General features: G+C 34.4%; 1 protein-coding gene across 15 annotated transcripts in view; it reads right to left on the reverse strand.

Moving 5' to 3' along the window:
* The window catches only part of MATR3 (matrin 3), a 50,418-nt gene that overhangs the window by 10,078 nt on the left and 22,595 nt on the right, over positions 1 to 17,745 (reverse strand). For 10 of the 15 annotated variants that reach the window (XM_070414874.1, XM_070414875.1, XM_070414869.1 and 7 more), the window contains 6 exons: positions 8,157 to 9,250; positions 3,458 to 3,519; positions 2,506 to 2,547; positions 1,874 to 1,986; positions 1,585 to 1,637; positions 514 to 639 (listed from right to left, as the gene is read on the reverse strand). In XM_070414874.1, coding sequence (XP_070270975.1) covers positions 514 to 639; positions 1,585 to 1,637; positions 1,874 to 1,986; positions 2,506 to 2,547; positions 3,458 to 3,519; positions 8,157 to 9,068 — 1,308 coding nt within the window. In that variant the 5' untranslated portion in view covers positions 9,069 to 9,250. Of the gene's footprint in view, positions 1 to 513; positions 640 to 1,584; positions 1,638 to 1,873; positions 1,987 to 2,505; positions 2,548 to 3,457; positions 3,520 to 8,156; positions 9,251 to 16,850; positions 16,992 to 17,745 lie in introns of those variants that run through there. The other 5 variants (XM_070414877.1, XM_070414880.1, XM_070414879.1 and 2 more) reach the window with 2 other exon arrangements.

Raw genomic sequence — 17,745 nt, forward strand, 5'->3', positions numbered from 1 at the left:
CAACATTGATGAGATACCATAAGAACTTGTCTTGCTTATTATAGCCTATGGTAAAAAATGGTTTTGTTATATGTTCTTTTATTTAAAGAACACATTGATATTCATTAAGACTTAAATATTAACATACTTCAACTATTGGCTTTTCATCTACTTCATTCCATATTGATGATTTAAGATTACATTGAGCCCTAGCTGGTTTGGCTCAGTGGATAGAGTATTGGCCTGTGGACTGAAGGGTCCTGGGTTTGATTCTGATCAAGGGCACATGCCCAGGTTGTGGGCTCAATCCCTGGTAGGGGGTGTGCAGGAGGCAGCCGATCAATGATTTTCTCTCATCACTGATGTTTCTACCTCTCTTGCCCTCCTCTCCCTTCTTCTCTGAAATCAATAAAAATATTTTAAAGAAAAAAGAAAGATTATATTGAATTATTTCTCTAATACAAAACCATGCAATAATCTCTTTAGGAAATATATTAGTGATGAATAAATACTATACATATTTTAAACTCATACCTCATTAATTTTATTTAAGATCAGATGATTTGAAATGACTCCAAATGGTTCCACCAGCTGTAATAATTGATATCTCAAGTTTTTTCCTCGCTGGAAATCCATGATGTGAACAACTCGGCTAGTTTCCTATTCATTGGGAAAGAGAATCAAGTCAATAAATCTCTTTAAAAGCAATATGAAACAAGTTATGCACACTAATTTTATAGTCTAATGTTAACCAGAACAGATTAAGTATCCTATATAATAAAAGCCTAATATGCAAATAGACCGGTCGCTATGAAGCGTACTGACTACTGGGGGCAGACACTTAATGCAGAAGCTGCCCCCAGCCCGCAGGCTAGCCAAGGTGGGTGCCAGCAGGACCCCCCCCCCCGCCCCCTGATTGTCCTGCAGCGGGAGGTGACTGGCGGCGGGGCTGGCGAAAGCCCCCCAATGGCCCTGATCGCCGGCCAGGCCTAGGGACCCTACCCATGCACATGTTTCATGCATTGGGCCTCTAGTTTAAAGTATCAACTCATGTAACAGTGATGGCGAACCTATGACACGCGTACTCATATTTTTGGTTGATTTTTCTTTGTTAAATGGCATTTAAATATATAAAATAAATGCCAAAAATATAAGTCTTTGTTTTACTATGGTTGCAAATATCAAAAAATTTCTATATGTGACACGGCACCAGAGTTAAATTAGGGTTTTTCAAAATGCTGACACGCCGAGCTCAAAAGGTTCGCCATCACTGTCATGTAACATTCTAGAGACTTTAAAAACTATACAGGAAATCACATGTCAGTGGGGAAGGGTAGATCTTAGTTTCAGAAAACAGTCTCTGCACTGATTTTTAAATTGAATACTATAAACATTACTGGATAGGAAAGTTCTTAAGACCCTGATTCAAGATGAGACCTCTCAACTATAGGCATATTTAAGATTAACTCTGATCAAAGTAATAGAAAAGCCTGATGGCTTTCAAACTATAACAGTCTTTCAATAGAAAGGACTATGACACAAATTCAATTAGCATATCATTCATAAAACAGTAATTATAGTAAAAGCAAGAGTTGAGTTACTGACCACTCTGCCTTTCTGCATGTGTCTTGGTCCTTGCAGGTTCCCATTTCCAGCACCTTTATGTGAAAAAAAGTACTTTTTTATTCTTGTAATAAATATACTTGCTATAATAGGCTATTTCAATTGAAAAATGAACAACTTTCAAACACTAAAAAGATATTACAAATATGAGCACCGTGTCTTTTCATGCAATGTTATTTTTTAATAACAGTTTAATGAGTCTTCTTTTGCCCATAATCAGTTTATTTTTATGGCAAAACTTCTTAGGGAATAACACAAATTTTATAATCACCCAGATTTCCTCTTGGTCCAACTGCTGGCCCCCCAAGATGAAACGAGGGAGGTGGAGGCCCCAAAATTCCTGGCGCTGGGTTTGTAGATTGTTGCAACATGAAGGGATCACCCCTAGTAATGTGAAGACATAAATATAACAAGCATGATAAAGATGTCCACCAGAAAGAATTAAAATTCATTATTAAAACCACCCCCATATAACAATGATTCTAATCTTTGGGGGCATTTATGTGTGAAGCAATGAAGAAAATTCTTAATAGTAATGCAATAAAAATTACTATATAAAATAGTTTCTGAAAATTCACCCACAGTACTGGAATTGAACCTAGGACCCTTTAGTCCACAGGCCCACGCTCTAGCCACTGAGCCAAACCAGCTAGGGTGGTAAAAACTTTTTATTAACACGAGAGACACAAAAGACACCAGAAAAATTAAAAGAAATGATAAATTGGATTTCATTAAAATGATAAACTTTTTAATCAACGTTAAAATTATAAAAAATAAAATTCACCCACAGTGACTTTGCCCTCACATTCAATAAAAAATATTCACAAAATATTTTGAAAAGTTCAACCTGAATTCCTTACATTGATCTCCTTTACAAACAATAGCTTAAAATTTTTAACTTACATTGTGTGTCCTGTATCATTGTCAGGGTTCCATTCTGGGTAGCTTTAAAAAGACCAGAAAATTAACTTTAAAATAAAACTGTCCTTTTCACAAAATAGCCTTGTTTGGCCTTTAAAATAGAGGTTACTTATTAGTAAAGTTATAGGAAAGTCTAAGTCTTAAAAAATATTTACAGTTTAAAACATGTCATACATTGATATTTCCCAAAGAAAAACTTCAAAACTACAAATTAATCCAAAGGAATGAAAATAAATTTGTTTTGTACTGCATGAAAATGTAGGTAATTAATGTTGATTTTTTTCCCCTGTATTTGCTAAGTCTTAAATAGAATCAATACTGTATGAGGAATTAGAAATATGGCTATATAAGTAAATGAGGACCAACCACACAGGTTTTGCTTTTCCTATATAAGTACCAAGAACACACTAGAAAGGACAGCCCCAACAGAGGTAGGCATATGTGAAAATTGCAACACCAGTGAACAATGGGTATTATGTGTGCTGCTTAGGCAGGAAGATTCTCCATGAAATCAATTTTATTCTAGTTTAAACTCAGAAACAAATGTATGCCAAAACCAAAAAATACATCCTGAAAGTTTTTGCTTAACAACTAATTTGTAACTTCTATGAACTTTTCCTTTCTTTGTATATTCAGTATTTTTAGAGCATGTATTATTGTTACTGAAATACCCTACGTATCAAAAAGCTATGTTAAGTCTATTAAAAATCCTCTCAATTTGTATAAAAAGACCAATGTTTATTTACACTAGAATATTAACAAAAGTATCACTATCACTGCATCTAATATTCCATATAAGACCCCAGATCTAAACATTGCCTATGCAGTAATAACAACGTGGATATTACAAGTAAATGACCAACTCCCCCAAACCAATCAATGGTTGTTTCCAATTCACGAATAAGGATGCTTTAAAGGTATTTCAAACTCCTACATTTCAAGCAGCAGCTGGCATCGACGACTGTGACTTGCTCCATTGATATGTTGACTCCACTCCTGCAGCAAAGTAAATTCGTAGAATTAACAAATATAAAGCTAAAATATTTTCACTTGAACCATTCAAACTCTGGGATGTTAATTTATATGCAGTATCATAGGCTGTAAAAACACCTGCACATTCACTAATCACACTGAATTTAAAATCTTTTCTCTGAATCCCTGTATCTTGATCCTGCCCTCAAATACGACATGCACACTCTTGGAAAAACTGGATAACTTGGTTAACATATTAATAGGCCTGACAGGGAAAAGATATAGAGTTAATAATAAAGATCAAGAAAAGTAACTGACCTTGCTTTAGATTAGCTAGACATAATTTCTGCTGTAGAACAAAACTAAATTATTCATGTCAAATATTAGAATTGCTTTTTTATAGTACTCTAAATATGACAAAATATCCACGCTTATATCTACTTTCCTAGAAAGTATGTTTTAAATGCGAACAATTAGCTAAACATGAAAGCTTTAATTTCATCTAGCCTTTGAGATATGACCCAAGTATACTACAAACATAAAGCTAAGATGATTCAACAGAAATGGCTTTTCTAGAACATATTCCCCAATTTACCCCAAATCTAAGTTCCCATTATATTTCCCAAAAATAAAGAAGCAAATTTCAATGCCAGCTCCCAACTTTTAAAGGAGGGAAACGCTGCATTTGGTCAATATTTGCTCCTTTGTATTTATTTCAAATTTAAAGGGATTAACTTTTCTATTTTATGCAAATAAATGTTCGTTTCTTTAGTTAAAAAAAGTAAGTAAATGATTAATGTTTTAAGTAATATAAGAGAGTTGTTAGGAAAAGTAGGCTCTGCTGCCACACTGCCTGGTTCTATTTCCAAGGTGTCACTTGCTAGATGTGAATCTCTGGTACAAAACAATTCATTGTGATGCAATATTCTCGTATGGTTTTATAAAAAGTAAATTAAATAAAGATAAACTGCTTATTGCCAGGCACATAGAAAGTGCTCAGAAAGTGAAATATTATTACATTTCTAATGAATGCTATCTTGTTTTACAATTCCTGCTGTATGAGTATTATTGTTTCACAAAATGAGGCAACAACTTTTATAACATCCACACTACCTAATGCAATATTTGGAATATAAAACATGGTCAGGCAATGTTTTAAAAAAGGCTCTCACGAGCTGAATTAAAACAAAGAACCAAATTTACAAGAGATAACTTTTTGAAAAGCTTTAGAATTGTTTTTATAGACAGGATCCTAAATTTAAAAAACTGATTTATCTTACAAGTTTACAAACATTCTAATAGAATTAACTAAAATCCCATGAGAGAACCAAGATGAAATACATCCAAACAGAATGGCATTTCTCAGAACTTGAAGAGCTATCTCTCAAATCCAGATCGTCTTTTGAATAATGGCTATCAATAAGGAATTCAAAGAGATCTCTCCAGCTGGCTCTACAACTAGATTATTTGGGATATAAAAGGGTTTTACAGGCAAAGCAACAGACCATTGACTTGTTGGAGGCCACTTTTAAAATGGCTGTAAGCAAGAGACACCATAGGTAAAGTTGATAAAAAACAGAAGAGGGTTCAACAAATAATTTAGAATTTTCGGAACGAAAAATATCCTCAGATTTTATTTATAAAATATCCTTGAAAAGTAGTGTGTTGGGAGAGGAGTTAAGTTACCCTATTAAGGCATGCTTCTAATTCATTGGAGAGGGAAAGGGTATCTAGTTGAACAGAAATTATTTATATCCAACACTCCATGCCCTTTAAAAGGTTCAAACTTACGCTAAAGTGTGGCTGATCTTTCAAGGGACTCAAGTACTAGAAGGAAGGCCAAGAGGAAAGAATCAGTTACAAACCTCCCCAAACCCACACATTACTAATCTGCACTACCACACTTGATCTTTTACTGTTTGGTTTAAAGTGAGGACTAAAAGTCAAAGGGTTTTTTAAAAACTTATAAATCCTTGGATTCTCCATAGAGGTTAACTCTCATATCAGATTAAAAAAGAATAAGGAATCTCTTTTTGAATTCAGAAGTTCTGTAGGAAAACCAAGTTATATAAGAAAGGATAATTTGGAGAAGCACTTTTGGAATGGCAGAATAAAGACTAACATAAGGGCTTCTAGAATAATACTAAAAGGAAAAATATGAACTCAAGTGACAAGACAGTGAAAGGCCAGTTTTCTTTAAGTAAAAGGAATTTGAGGTTGTATAGAAAAGCAACTTGATGCTCTACAATGACCTTGAAAGAAAGAAAAGCAATACCATCACTGAAAGTCACTTAAATATAAATGATGACAAATTGGATGAGGTTTTTTCACCTAAAAGTTTCTTATTTCATACTAAAAAGTTTTGATCATGTATGTTACTTAACGTTACCATTAAGTGAAAAGAACAGATTTTCCAAGTTATGCAGCAATACCAGAGAGCAGGATTAAATATTTTTAAAAATGTCATCTACTTTCACCCCAGGAATTTTCTCTGAAGTAATTGTTTCTACATCAGCTATCAAAAGAGTAAGAACCACTGCTAAATGTAAAAATTTAATTATTTTTTTCAATTATGCAGGTATCCAGAAAACATCAGCTATGTTAAGGAAATTCTACATTGAGAATTCAGGTGGTTACACTTCTTAAAATTGGTCCAAATTACAAATATACATTTTGTAAATCAAGCAATCAAAGGACCTCTAAACTAGTTCTTAATATTCCCAATACTGTCAGAAAACCAAAACTAGGTAGGGCCTAAGCATTTTTACAGGTTAAAAGTACCTCTTATACTAGAGTTAGGGTATCTTACTCTTGAACCTAAAGTTTCACCAAATATTTTTAAACTCTTCTTTTGTTTGTTTAGACCCCATTTACTATTATTTACTAATATCACTGTTTAGGAACTAGAGGTAGCAAAATTTGGAGAAAAAATAATTCTATATATAAAACAAACTTTTCTCTGATTCAGGTCCTCCTGTGGTTTCCTTTTGTGTTCCTTTACTCAATTGATTTTCTATGTGCAAGCAACAAGGTCAAATTACTGCTCAGTCAAAAGGAGACTTCTAACAACAGGTTTTGATTTATTACTCCAGTAACAAAGATGTTAAGTCCCTTAAAATCACTTTCATTTGAGATACGTAACTAGTGATTTTCCTTGAATTTAGAGGTCCTACCTGAAAACATCGGTCAATACTGCCATTACTGCAAAAAGGCAAGGAGTAATGCAAACATTTTGTGTCATCAAAGTTTAATGGACTTTATTATTAAGTAAACTCCCATCAGACCTAGAACTTGAAGTTCAATACTGAACAAAAACTACATCCTATAATATATTCTTGGTATTAGCTAAAAAAATTGAAAAAGGACATTAGTCAAATCACCTATCATATGAATTTCCATGAGTTTGAAATTCTGTATCTTAAATGAAAATTGACCTATAATTTTAAATTTAGCATTTAATGTTAATCTATTTTGGTATAGATAAATATTGAGGTCCAAACACTAGATTATAATCTATGATTTAGTTAATTCAAAATCAATACTCACTAAAAAATGCATTTAAAAGGAATTGTGATGCATAGAAAATGACCTTTCCAAATGTTACTGTAAATAAAATACCCTATGTAACGGTAACCATCAATTTCATGGCAACATATCCCAGTTAAATAGAAATGAACTATACACCACATCAGGAAAAACGGATGGTCATGTTGACTTTAAGTCAACTGCACTGTATATTGAAAAAATAATAATCAGAGAACAAGTAAAATCTAAACATTGAAAGAGAAAAGGACAACATATTTAAAAGAGCATTTTGTAAAAGTTCCCATTTTGCCAGATGTGATAATTAAAGCAAAGGAGAATCGAGATAAATAAATATATTTTTTTGTTCAAATGACTATACCAGAAGTCTAAGCCTAAGTCAGAAAAAGAATATGTTTATGAGGAGCACAGAGCAGGATACTGCAGTAATTGATTTTTCCAAGTCTCTAAAGGGATAGATGCAATATGGGATAATAAAAAGTGAGTTTTGAAGTATGTTTAAGAAAGTTGTGGAAAAGGAGAAAAAAAATGATGAAAAATTTCAGTTATAGTATGAGAGTTTGTGTTAAAGGGAAATTAAAAAAGGAAGAATGAACTAATCTAAAATATAAAACATACTGAAACAAACACCAGGGCTCTACATTAACTCTTTCCCTATAGCCACAGATAAGGAAAAAAAGAGAATCTTTCAAGAATCCATCTTTACTACATACAAATCAGCAATCAAGACAGATGGAGAGCTAAAATCTAGCATCCTGAATGGCAGAGCATATTGACTGCAAAAAAAAAAAAAATACTTAAAACAATTCAACAAAGCAGACAAAAAACTGCTTAAATATGAATAAGAAGATTATACTGATGCCAAAAACCAACAAGATAATCCCAGTGGATGACAGTTTTGTGGCCAGAAGTAATCTCGGCAGATTGTATTAATGTAAAGCCCTGGTTTAAAATGCTCAAAAACCAATTACCTTCCAAATAAAGTGTTCTCAAAAGTACAAAAATTCTTGATCAACTCAGTGTCACCAGACTACAGAATTAGAGTAAAAGATATAGGTAAATACAGAATAGACACTACAATGTACAAGAAATTAGAAGCATCTGTTGTATTAACTCACCTTATTAGAATGAACTGGCAAATCACATATAGAGCACAGATGGGGATAACCCTTCGGTAAGAGTCCATGGAAGTCTTCAATATTGCTACTTGGAGGAGCGCCCCTCTTTTTCTCAAAGAGAGATCTCTCTTGTAAGGGGCCAGGACCACGTCCCATTCTCTCATACTCACTGTCAAATTTATGATAGTTATGCGAGGTCTCACCAAAAAAAGAATCATCCCTACACCTTTCTCCATCTCTTAATCTGTCATCTTCATAATCCATTCTGTCATAATAACCAGATTCTTGAGAACGACTTCCATGGTCATAATCAAGCACTGGGTTGAGACTAGGCCCACGATCATCAAAACTATCTCTTCTAAAGTGCCTTTTTTCTTCCCAATCATCCCTAGGTACTCTGTATGGTGGCTCCCGTGTAGCAGATCTGCCATCTCTACCATAACTCAATGTAGGGCCTTCTTCAGTTCTCCTCCTTTTAAGTTGTAGAAGGATTTGGGGCAAATTCTCAGGAGTTATCTTGTCCTCTGGATAACGACTCAGTTCATCTAAGTCTCTAGCAGACAGACCAAAGCTGGCCAAAATGTTACTGGCCTGGTCTGCATCTCCACGGTGTTGAGAAGACAAAGGGAGTGGACCTCTACTTCCAATGTTAAATATAGACTGCAAATTATGGGAAGAAGTACTAGCAGAAGACAGTGCACTATGAGCTCCTTGTTGATTCAATGAAGAACTCATTCCAAGATTCATTAAACTAGCAAGGCGTGCAGTACCCTGGTTCATCCTTCCAAGAGATGCTGGCATAGTTAAAGACTGGGTAGCAGCAGCAAGAAGGCCTATTCCTGCTGCAGACAGGTCACGCCCATGACCCTGCGTGTCCCTACCGAGAGATGACTGCTGGAATGACTTGGACATTGTAGAACTATCTCTTGGCTAGTTTATAGATTAAAAAAAAAAATTTTTTTTTAAAAAGATGGCCAAAAAGAAAGCTCAAACTAGAAAACTAGATTAACCGTGCTTCAAAAAATGGTAACGCCAAGAAAAAGGATCAATAAGGACTGTAGAATCTTCTTCAAGCTGAGAACCAGCAGACAACTCTGTAGAAAAATAAGCAATTTTAGTCATAAATCCCTTTAAGTAGATGCCGTTTTTTAAAGAAAAAAAACTTATGCATCATGTTGATAAAAAAAAAACATTTAAGATGTCAAACTTACAAGGAATTTATTATATATCTTAAAACAGATTCCAGATGTATGCAGAGCCTGCATATAGATATTTAAAAAGTAATCTTTCATGCTAAAGTTTAACTATTAAAGGGACTTTCATACTAAATTTAAAAACATTTCAATTGAAGGGGTAGATAGATGTCTGAGCACATCAAAATTTCAGTAAAAATATAGATGGGTCTCTTCTTTCAGAAGAATAAAAATACACCCTATAATATGATGCTTAAGTTCCAGGAGAAGACTAAAAACAAACAAAAATCAATGTCAACAAGTCAAAGATGAATCAGTTGTATTCTGCTTTAGAAAATGAGACCTATTATAACTACCAGAAAGAACCAAGTAAAATCACAAGTAAATGAAGTTAGGTGTCAAGTACCTAGTATAAGATATAAGACCAAACACAATAGCTGAGACCTTTATGTAGCAAACTCAATTGGAGGTGAAGACAGATGTGAAGAAAATTAAGTGGCTTCCTACAGTTCAAGGATTTCTGCACAAATATGAGCCGTATGACTAACTGCCTTCTTACTGTCCACCCTATGTCAGGCAGTATTTATTTCATTTCTAATCTTATGAGGTAAGAATTAAGTGTGGTCGGTACAGAAATAAGAGACCTCCCAAGAAAAAACCCCAAATACAGGAAGTGTAGGTGATTCAAAGAAGTGAAACTCTCCAAGTTTAGCATGCACCAACACTCATTTAATGCTCAGGGCTTCAGCACCTCTAGAGTTCAAAACAGGTAAAACTGAAAACAAGATCATGCTTGCATAGGCTTCTGGAAACTTTCCATAAGAATAGTCATAATCACCTGGAAAATTTAAATTCTGAATATGATCACCCAAGATGTATTTCTGGATGAAATTATTTTCATTTTCTTTCTTAAATCGTTTTTACCTCAGAAACAGGTATGTAAGAATTTGCAAAGCATTTATGTATGATTCTCATAAAATATTAAATGATGTACATAACAAATGTCCTTGATGAAACAATATTTTATAATCGCAACTACATACAGATGTTTTAAATTGTTTGCTATAGAATCCTATTTGGAGGCTCTGTTAAGTTTTTATATGTTTGATGATCCATACACCTAAGCACTGATAGTGCAGCAATACATAAAACTTTATTACAGTAAAAACCAGGCAATATTTAATAGTTACAAGTCTATTATGGAACCAATCCCACTAATAATAGAATAATGCAAGGAAACACTGAACAAATACAGTGGTAGATGAAGTATTAAAAAAAAAGGTTACAGGCAGAACTACATTTTACAAAAAGATGTAAAAAAGTTAAAAGGACACAGAAAAATCTATCAGAGGTGACTGGAATTACAAGATGTTTTTGTACACCAAGAAAGATGAATTTGAGAAAAGACACCAAAGAAACTAGTTCTGGATGAGATCTGTTATATAAACTACTAAAGCTTTAAGATGAGATTAATAAAAATAAAGACAAGTGGACTTCTTTTAAGTTTCTTTGATATGTCTTAAAAATGCCGTCCAGAAAGGCAGTTGAAATACTGTGTAAAAACATTGATAGGGACCCTCTAAATTTTCATGTATACTTTATTGAAAAAAAACTTAGAGGGTTTTTCAAAATCAGTATTTTAAAGTACCAAGGTTATTATTAATTGCAGTTTTTGCTCTTTGTGTTATAGGCAAAACTTTGTGTTACCGAAAAGCTAGTTTTTAAAAAGAACTATTCTTTTCCCTCAGAGAAATTATACAATAGTATTATGATCATGTGTAAAATTTTTAAATTCATCATATTTTAAGAAAATGATTGTTGGATTAGAGACCTCAAAAACTTTCCTTTGTAAGGTTCAATGAAAACAATGGCTCTGCAAAAAGAAAGGTTATGAGAAGGTAAAAGATAACCTTAAGACAAAACAGAAAATGGATGTCAGAAAAAGGGTAAGACAAACAATGTAAATCCCATGACAACTTATGATTTCATTAAGAATAACCTTAAAGTTTGTAATTTTATTAGACCAAAGAAATTGTAAGAAATCAGGCATGACTATTTAAAGAGATTTTATGAAAATAATTCTTTTAATATCTGTAGTCAATGGTAAACATAAGACAAGCCATTTAAAGGCTCATTTAAACAAGACTGGCCTAAGCTGATCAATGATTCTCTCATCATTGACGTTTCTATCTCTCTCTCCCGTCCTCTCTGAAATCAATACCCCTCTCCCCCAAAAAACAAGACCTGCCTATTCAAGTTGGCACAGATATTCACTAAATTATTAAAGACTTTAAAAAGATTAGCTTATTTTACTGTAGGTTTCCCCCTCATAATTATAAAGTTATTTTTTCATAGCATATTATGAGATTATTATTGAGTTTGAAAATAGTTCCTTGAAAAGAATTCTAACATGTAATGTCAAAATCTAATTTACCCATTTAAGATCTTTATATAATAAATTCTAAATGCCCATCAGGGCAGAACCTTTCACTTGCCAAAAAGAAAGTACCTCCACCCCCAAATCAGGAAAACATAAGAAAAGGGGGCTAACATCATCCACAATTAGGCTTCACAAATATCGTTTACTACAATCTGATACTCAAATTTTTAACAGGCTTAAAACTCATTTTTATAGACAATTCTATTAAATAATTAACCTAGAACTTAAAGCTAGTTTATGACCTAATTGTAAATACTAAATATGTTAGCTACATATTCAACATCTTAACAAATATAATCTGGATGTATGGTTAAGAATTAAGTTTCCATGAATAATATTCAAACCTCCCCACTCTATAAATAGCTATCTGATATTCTTTACTGGATTTATTTTCATCTCCAATTAAAAGTGGAATACTAAAATATTTCAGAAAACAAAGCTTAACACACTCAGAAAGTTCTTTTTTTTTTTTGATATATTTTTTAAAAATATATTTTATTGATTTTTTACAGAGAGGAAGGGAGAGAGATAGAGAGTTAGAAACATCGATGAGAGAGAAACATCGATCAGCTGCCTTCTGCACATCTCCTACTGGGGATGTGCCCGCAACCCAGGTACATGCCCCTGACCGGAATCGAACCTGGGACCTTTCAGTCCGCAGGCCGACGCTCCATCCACTGAGCCAAACCGGTTTCGGCCTCAGAAAGTTCTTGAAGCAAATGGTTGTTCCATATTTAGATACTCTCCTATGTAACATAAAGATTACATTAGTTCCGTTATTCATTCCTTCAAAGGACTATTTATTCAGCAGGATTACTAAAATAAGCATAAACAAACTTTAGTTCTTTAAAAGATATTATAGCCCGACTGGTATGGCTCAATGGTTGACCCTTGGCTCATGAACCAGAAGGCTAGGATTCAATTCCTACTCAGGGCACATGGGCTTAGTCCCCAGTGGGGGGCATGTAAGAGGCAGCTGATGGATGTTTCTATCAATCTCTCTCCCTTCCTCTCTCTAAAATTAGTAAAAATATTTTTTTAAAAAAAGGAAAAAAAAATATAGAAGAAAATATTCAGCTTCTTAATTCAAAATTTAAAAATGCTATGTTTTAAAGGTATCTACTACTATATGGATCTTTAGCTATGTTCTTAAATGTGTGAATTACTTCATTACAACAAATTTTCAGAACCACAAAACTTGTAGAGATAACTCAGGAAAAGATGCCTTCATACTGACATTATTTTAAGCCTTCACCTCACATAAAAACTTTTAAGTAATAGTCAGAAACTATTTTCTTAGAGTATTTTCCTTTTTGGAATTAAAAACACAAAGGGTGTAAGAAATTTTCAGATTTTCCAAATGTTCTATCAAAGTCAAACATCTTTGTGATTTGTTAACTTATTCTTGTGAAAATATGCCAAATGTTTAAAGTAGCAACTAACAATACCAATACAGTAAAAATGCCCTAACCATGTTACCAAAGATGGCAGGGACAGCTCATTATTAGTAATTTCAAAGCAGCATCACTTGGGCCCTGGCTGGTGGCTCAGTTGGTTGGAGTGTTGTCCTATACACCAAAAGCTTGTGGGTATGAGCCCAGGTTAGAGTGTGTGTAGGAGGCAACCTTCCATGTTTTTTGCTCTCGCTCTCTCTAAAAATCAATAAACATCCTCTGGTGAGGATTAAAAAGAGAAAGAAGCCAGAACCGGTTTGGCTCGGTGGATAGAGCGTCGGTCTGCGGACTGAAGGGTCCCGGGTTCGATTCTGGTCGAGGGCATGTACCTGGGTTGCGGGCACATCCCCAGTGGGAGGTGTGCAGGAGGCAGCTGGTCGATGTTTCTCTCTCATCGATGTTTCTAGCTCTCTATCCCTCTCCCTTCCTCTCTGTAAAAAATGAATAAAAAATATATTTAAAAAAAAAAAGAGAAAGAAAAAAAAAGCATCATTTGAAAAGGTAGCTGCTTAATTTTGCGACACACACACATACACACACACACACACACACACACACACGGCATCCATTCCTGTGGTCAGAACTTTTACTAATTTCCAATTGAAGTACAAGGCTAGGTCCTGGCCGGGTAGCTCAGTTGGTTAGAGCATCATCCCAATACTCCAAGACTGTGGGCTTGATCCCATGTCAGGACACATACAAGAAGCAACCAATGAATGTGTAAATGGGTGGAATAACACATCGATGTTTCTCTTTCTCAAATCAATTTTTAAAAAATGTGTAGATTCCTGGAATCCATGAGAGAACTATTGAATTTACTGGAAATGGTGCCTGGAACTTTGCATAAAGTACAGGGTTAGGTTAATTATTCCATATTTAAAGCTTTCTCACTTAATTTTATAATGGTGTTTTACACCAGAGGTTGCCAACCAGTGGTCTGTGAGGTCCGAAAGGTTGGCGACCGATGTTTTTAAACAGTTTATCAACATAGTTTCCATTTTAAAGGGCTGTGGGCTAAGTCCCCAGTAGAGGACATGCAGGAGGCAGCCGATTGATGATTCTCTTATTCTTCTCTCTCTTCCTCTCTGAAATCAACAAGAATATACTTAATAAACAAATAACTAACTTAAATAGTAAACCCCTTAGGAAATAAAACCTCAGCTCTAATAATTTCAGCTTTGTATAAAGCAATGCATCTAATATGTGCCTCATTACAATAGGAAAGATGAAACATAAAATGCAGTGCCAGAAAGGCTCACAAATATTTTTAAGGGCTTTAAGACTATTGTCCTTAATCCATTTTACAGACCTGGGTTCAACATCTAGCCCACTTCTTGAGTCTTAGGCTAACGATAAAAGTGGTGCAAAGTTCTTTCAGCTGCTAAAATAGAAAATGTGTTAATCAGTAGAAGGGATTCCTATTTAGACTTGAAATATTTTTCTTCTTCCTAGCTTTAAAAATTTCTCCCAGTGACTTTCAATTAGACATTAAATATTTTCAGATTAGAGCAAGAAAGGAAAGTGATTAATAATCCCATATCACAGGATAGAAAGTTATCCTATTTACCGAACAATTTTGACTCTTGATTTGATCTGATACTAACTTGGCTTACTCTTTTCTCTAATAAATAGCAAAATTAGTGGTTTTCATCCAAGCACCATTCTGCAACCTTACAATTTTCCTCTATATTCACTTTATGTTCTACTTTCTTTGCTTCCACAAACACATGCACAACTCTTTGATTTGGTATATAATGCAGTATAGATTTTTGGTGCCCCAAATGCCTTGATCTAAATCCTGATTCTATTACAAAATAGCAGTGTGACTTTGGGCACATTACTTGTTTCCAAATTCTGTAAAATGGGAATAAAAATACCTATTTCATAAGACCTTTAAGATTTCATACATTAACCTACACAAAACACCTAGAATGGTGTCTGACACATACTAAGCACACACAGTAATCTATGTAATCTGATCCTCAAAACCAAGGAGAAAACAAACTTTAGAGATAAAAGGACTGACCAAGATATATGAATAAAGAACTTACAAATCTTTCACTTGTACTGTACCTATTTAAAAAAGATTTTAATAGATTTTTAGGGAAAGGGAGAAACATCGATGTGAGAGTGAAACACTGGCTGCCTGCTGCATGCCCCTGGGGATTCAGTCTGAAAACTGGGACACGTGCCCTGATGGGAATTGACCCCACTACCCTTCCGTACATGGGACCATGCCCAACCGAGCCACACGACCAGAACACACTTGTGTTGTACCTTTATGTCCCATCCATTTCTATCAAAGCCAGAATTCATATTTGAACTTTGTTACTGAACTGAGGTAAGCTTAAAAGACCAGATTTAAAGACTGGTAGTAACCTAGACAAATAAAATTGAAGAACAGAAGTGAATTACAGTGAAAGGAGACAAATTAAACCTCTACCTTCTTTCTCTACTGCCAATCTACCTCTAAATTACCTTTTCCTCCTCCAGAACAAAGTCCTTACCTCTCTATTTCCTCTGCCATAACCTTATTGGAGATCAGTCCTCCTGCCTTTCGGCTGGACTCCTTGCATCCATGCATGTTCAACTTCCAATATAAATTTCCTAAAACATCACTCATTATCTTACACTCCACTGTTTAAAAACATACTACACCTTACTACTTACACATGAAGTCCACATTATGGTTTTCAATGACTTTCATATATTGGTTGCATCCTAAACCCACTTTCTACCATTTGCCAACACCTCATGTGAAAGGTCGTTTTATGAGCAATTATAGAGGCTACTCTTGTGCAAATTACTAGCTGGAATGTGTCTCTCCTCTTATTTAATATACTGGTATGGCCCAGCACCTTCACTTCCTATAAATGCATTTTTATACAAACAAGTGTATACAAATATTCAAGATTAGAAACAGAACATTAACATGATCTCAGATACCTTTTACATACCAATTTGCAATGCTTCCCTCCTTCCCTCTTATAATCCCTTGTCTTACCACTTTATATCTTAGAAAATGTTACTTTTACATTAACTTCTTTTACAAATGGACTTACCTGCTTTTAGAAACTGATTTCAACATGAATTAAATCTACATTTCGCTACAATATACTGTTACAGTACATATATGTACTTATCTATTCTGCAACTGATGAACATTTAAGGTTGTTTCTAATTTCTTGCCTCAGCAAGAATGCTATGAAAATTTCTTGGTGCCTCATAATGTTTGTGTGAAACTGCCTCCTCCATGGTGCCTTTCCAGAATACCAGAGCCTGTACAAGGATACAGTTAAGCATTAAAATTGTTCTCACGTTTCACACCTCACAGCAAGAATATTTTAAGTACAAATGTTTGTATTTATTTGATATTGCTGTTCCTTTCCCAACCACTGCCTGCTCAAACGCTCAACTTTAAAATTTCACATTTGGTATAGGGTCTTCTCCTGTGAGTTAATATACCAAAGGAAGATGTTTAATCCCCACAAAGGGGGAGGCATACAAATCACCTTGAAAAATCACAAAGTTCTTCATTAGCAAACTATGATACTGCAAATCAAAGAGCCTATTTCAAACCCTATTATCAACTGATTTCTTTCCATACCTGCTGCATTTATTGCTTGCCCACTATGACATCTACCATAGATGGTCTTTATTTTCCTCTATGCTCTTCTTTTCCAGCAGTATATCCAATAGCAATGTCTGGGAAGAACGACACCCAGCCCCCATCCTGGGCACCCTTCTTTGTTTTTCTACTAATTAAATTCTGCTATATGATATGTAAAAAAAAAAAAAAAGGAAACAGAGAGAGAGATGTATCAAAAATCACAGGTTAATTGGGACTCTAGATCAAGAGTGTCAGACATAAGCCCTTTAAAAAACGTCCCAGGAAAAAAGCATGTATTTTATATAAATTAGGCTTTAAACTTTAGAGTAGCTTTTAAAAAAATTTTATTGACCCTGTGAAAAGGCCCACTACATAGCTAAAAATTAAAAGAGCAAAGCTACTGTCTACAACCCTTCCACCCCAGGCTGAAAGAACTTAGTATTGTCTACCCAAAGCCAGTCAAGTATACTCAGAACACGTCACAAGTGTAGGACACAAAGCAATTCTGACTAAATGAGGCATATAAAAATGAAGTACTTTTATTTTACTTATTTATTTTTAAAAATTGATTTTAGATAGGGAGGAAGGGAGAAAGTGAGAGAGATGGATCCACTGCCACTCCCGTAGGTGCCCTGATGGCAATGGAACCCACGACCTCCTGACACACAGGATGACACTCCAACCGAGCAAGAAGGGCCAGGGCCAAAACAAAGTACTTTTTAACTAAAAGAACATCTAATAAACCATTATCCAATTCTTTGGTTGCTCATAACATAATTAATGGCTACAGTTCATATTGTAAACTAGTTAGCATTAGTCCCAATAATAGCAAACTTAATATTTTAAAATGAGAATGTCTTTAGATTCCAATGTTTGTCTACACATGATAACC

The sequence above is a fragment of the Myotis yumanensis genome, unplaced genomic scaffold (genome assembly GCF_028538775.1).
Source record: "Myotis yumanensis isolate MYYU_CA2020_CCGP unplaced genomic scaffold, mMyoYum1.0.hap1 SCAF_5, whole genome shotgun sequence".
NCBI classification, from domain to species: domain Eukaryota; kingdom Metazoa; phylum Chordata; class Mammalia; order Chiroptera; family Vespertilionidae; genus Myotis; species Myotis yumanensis.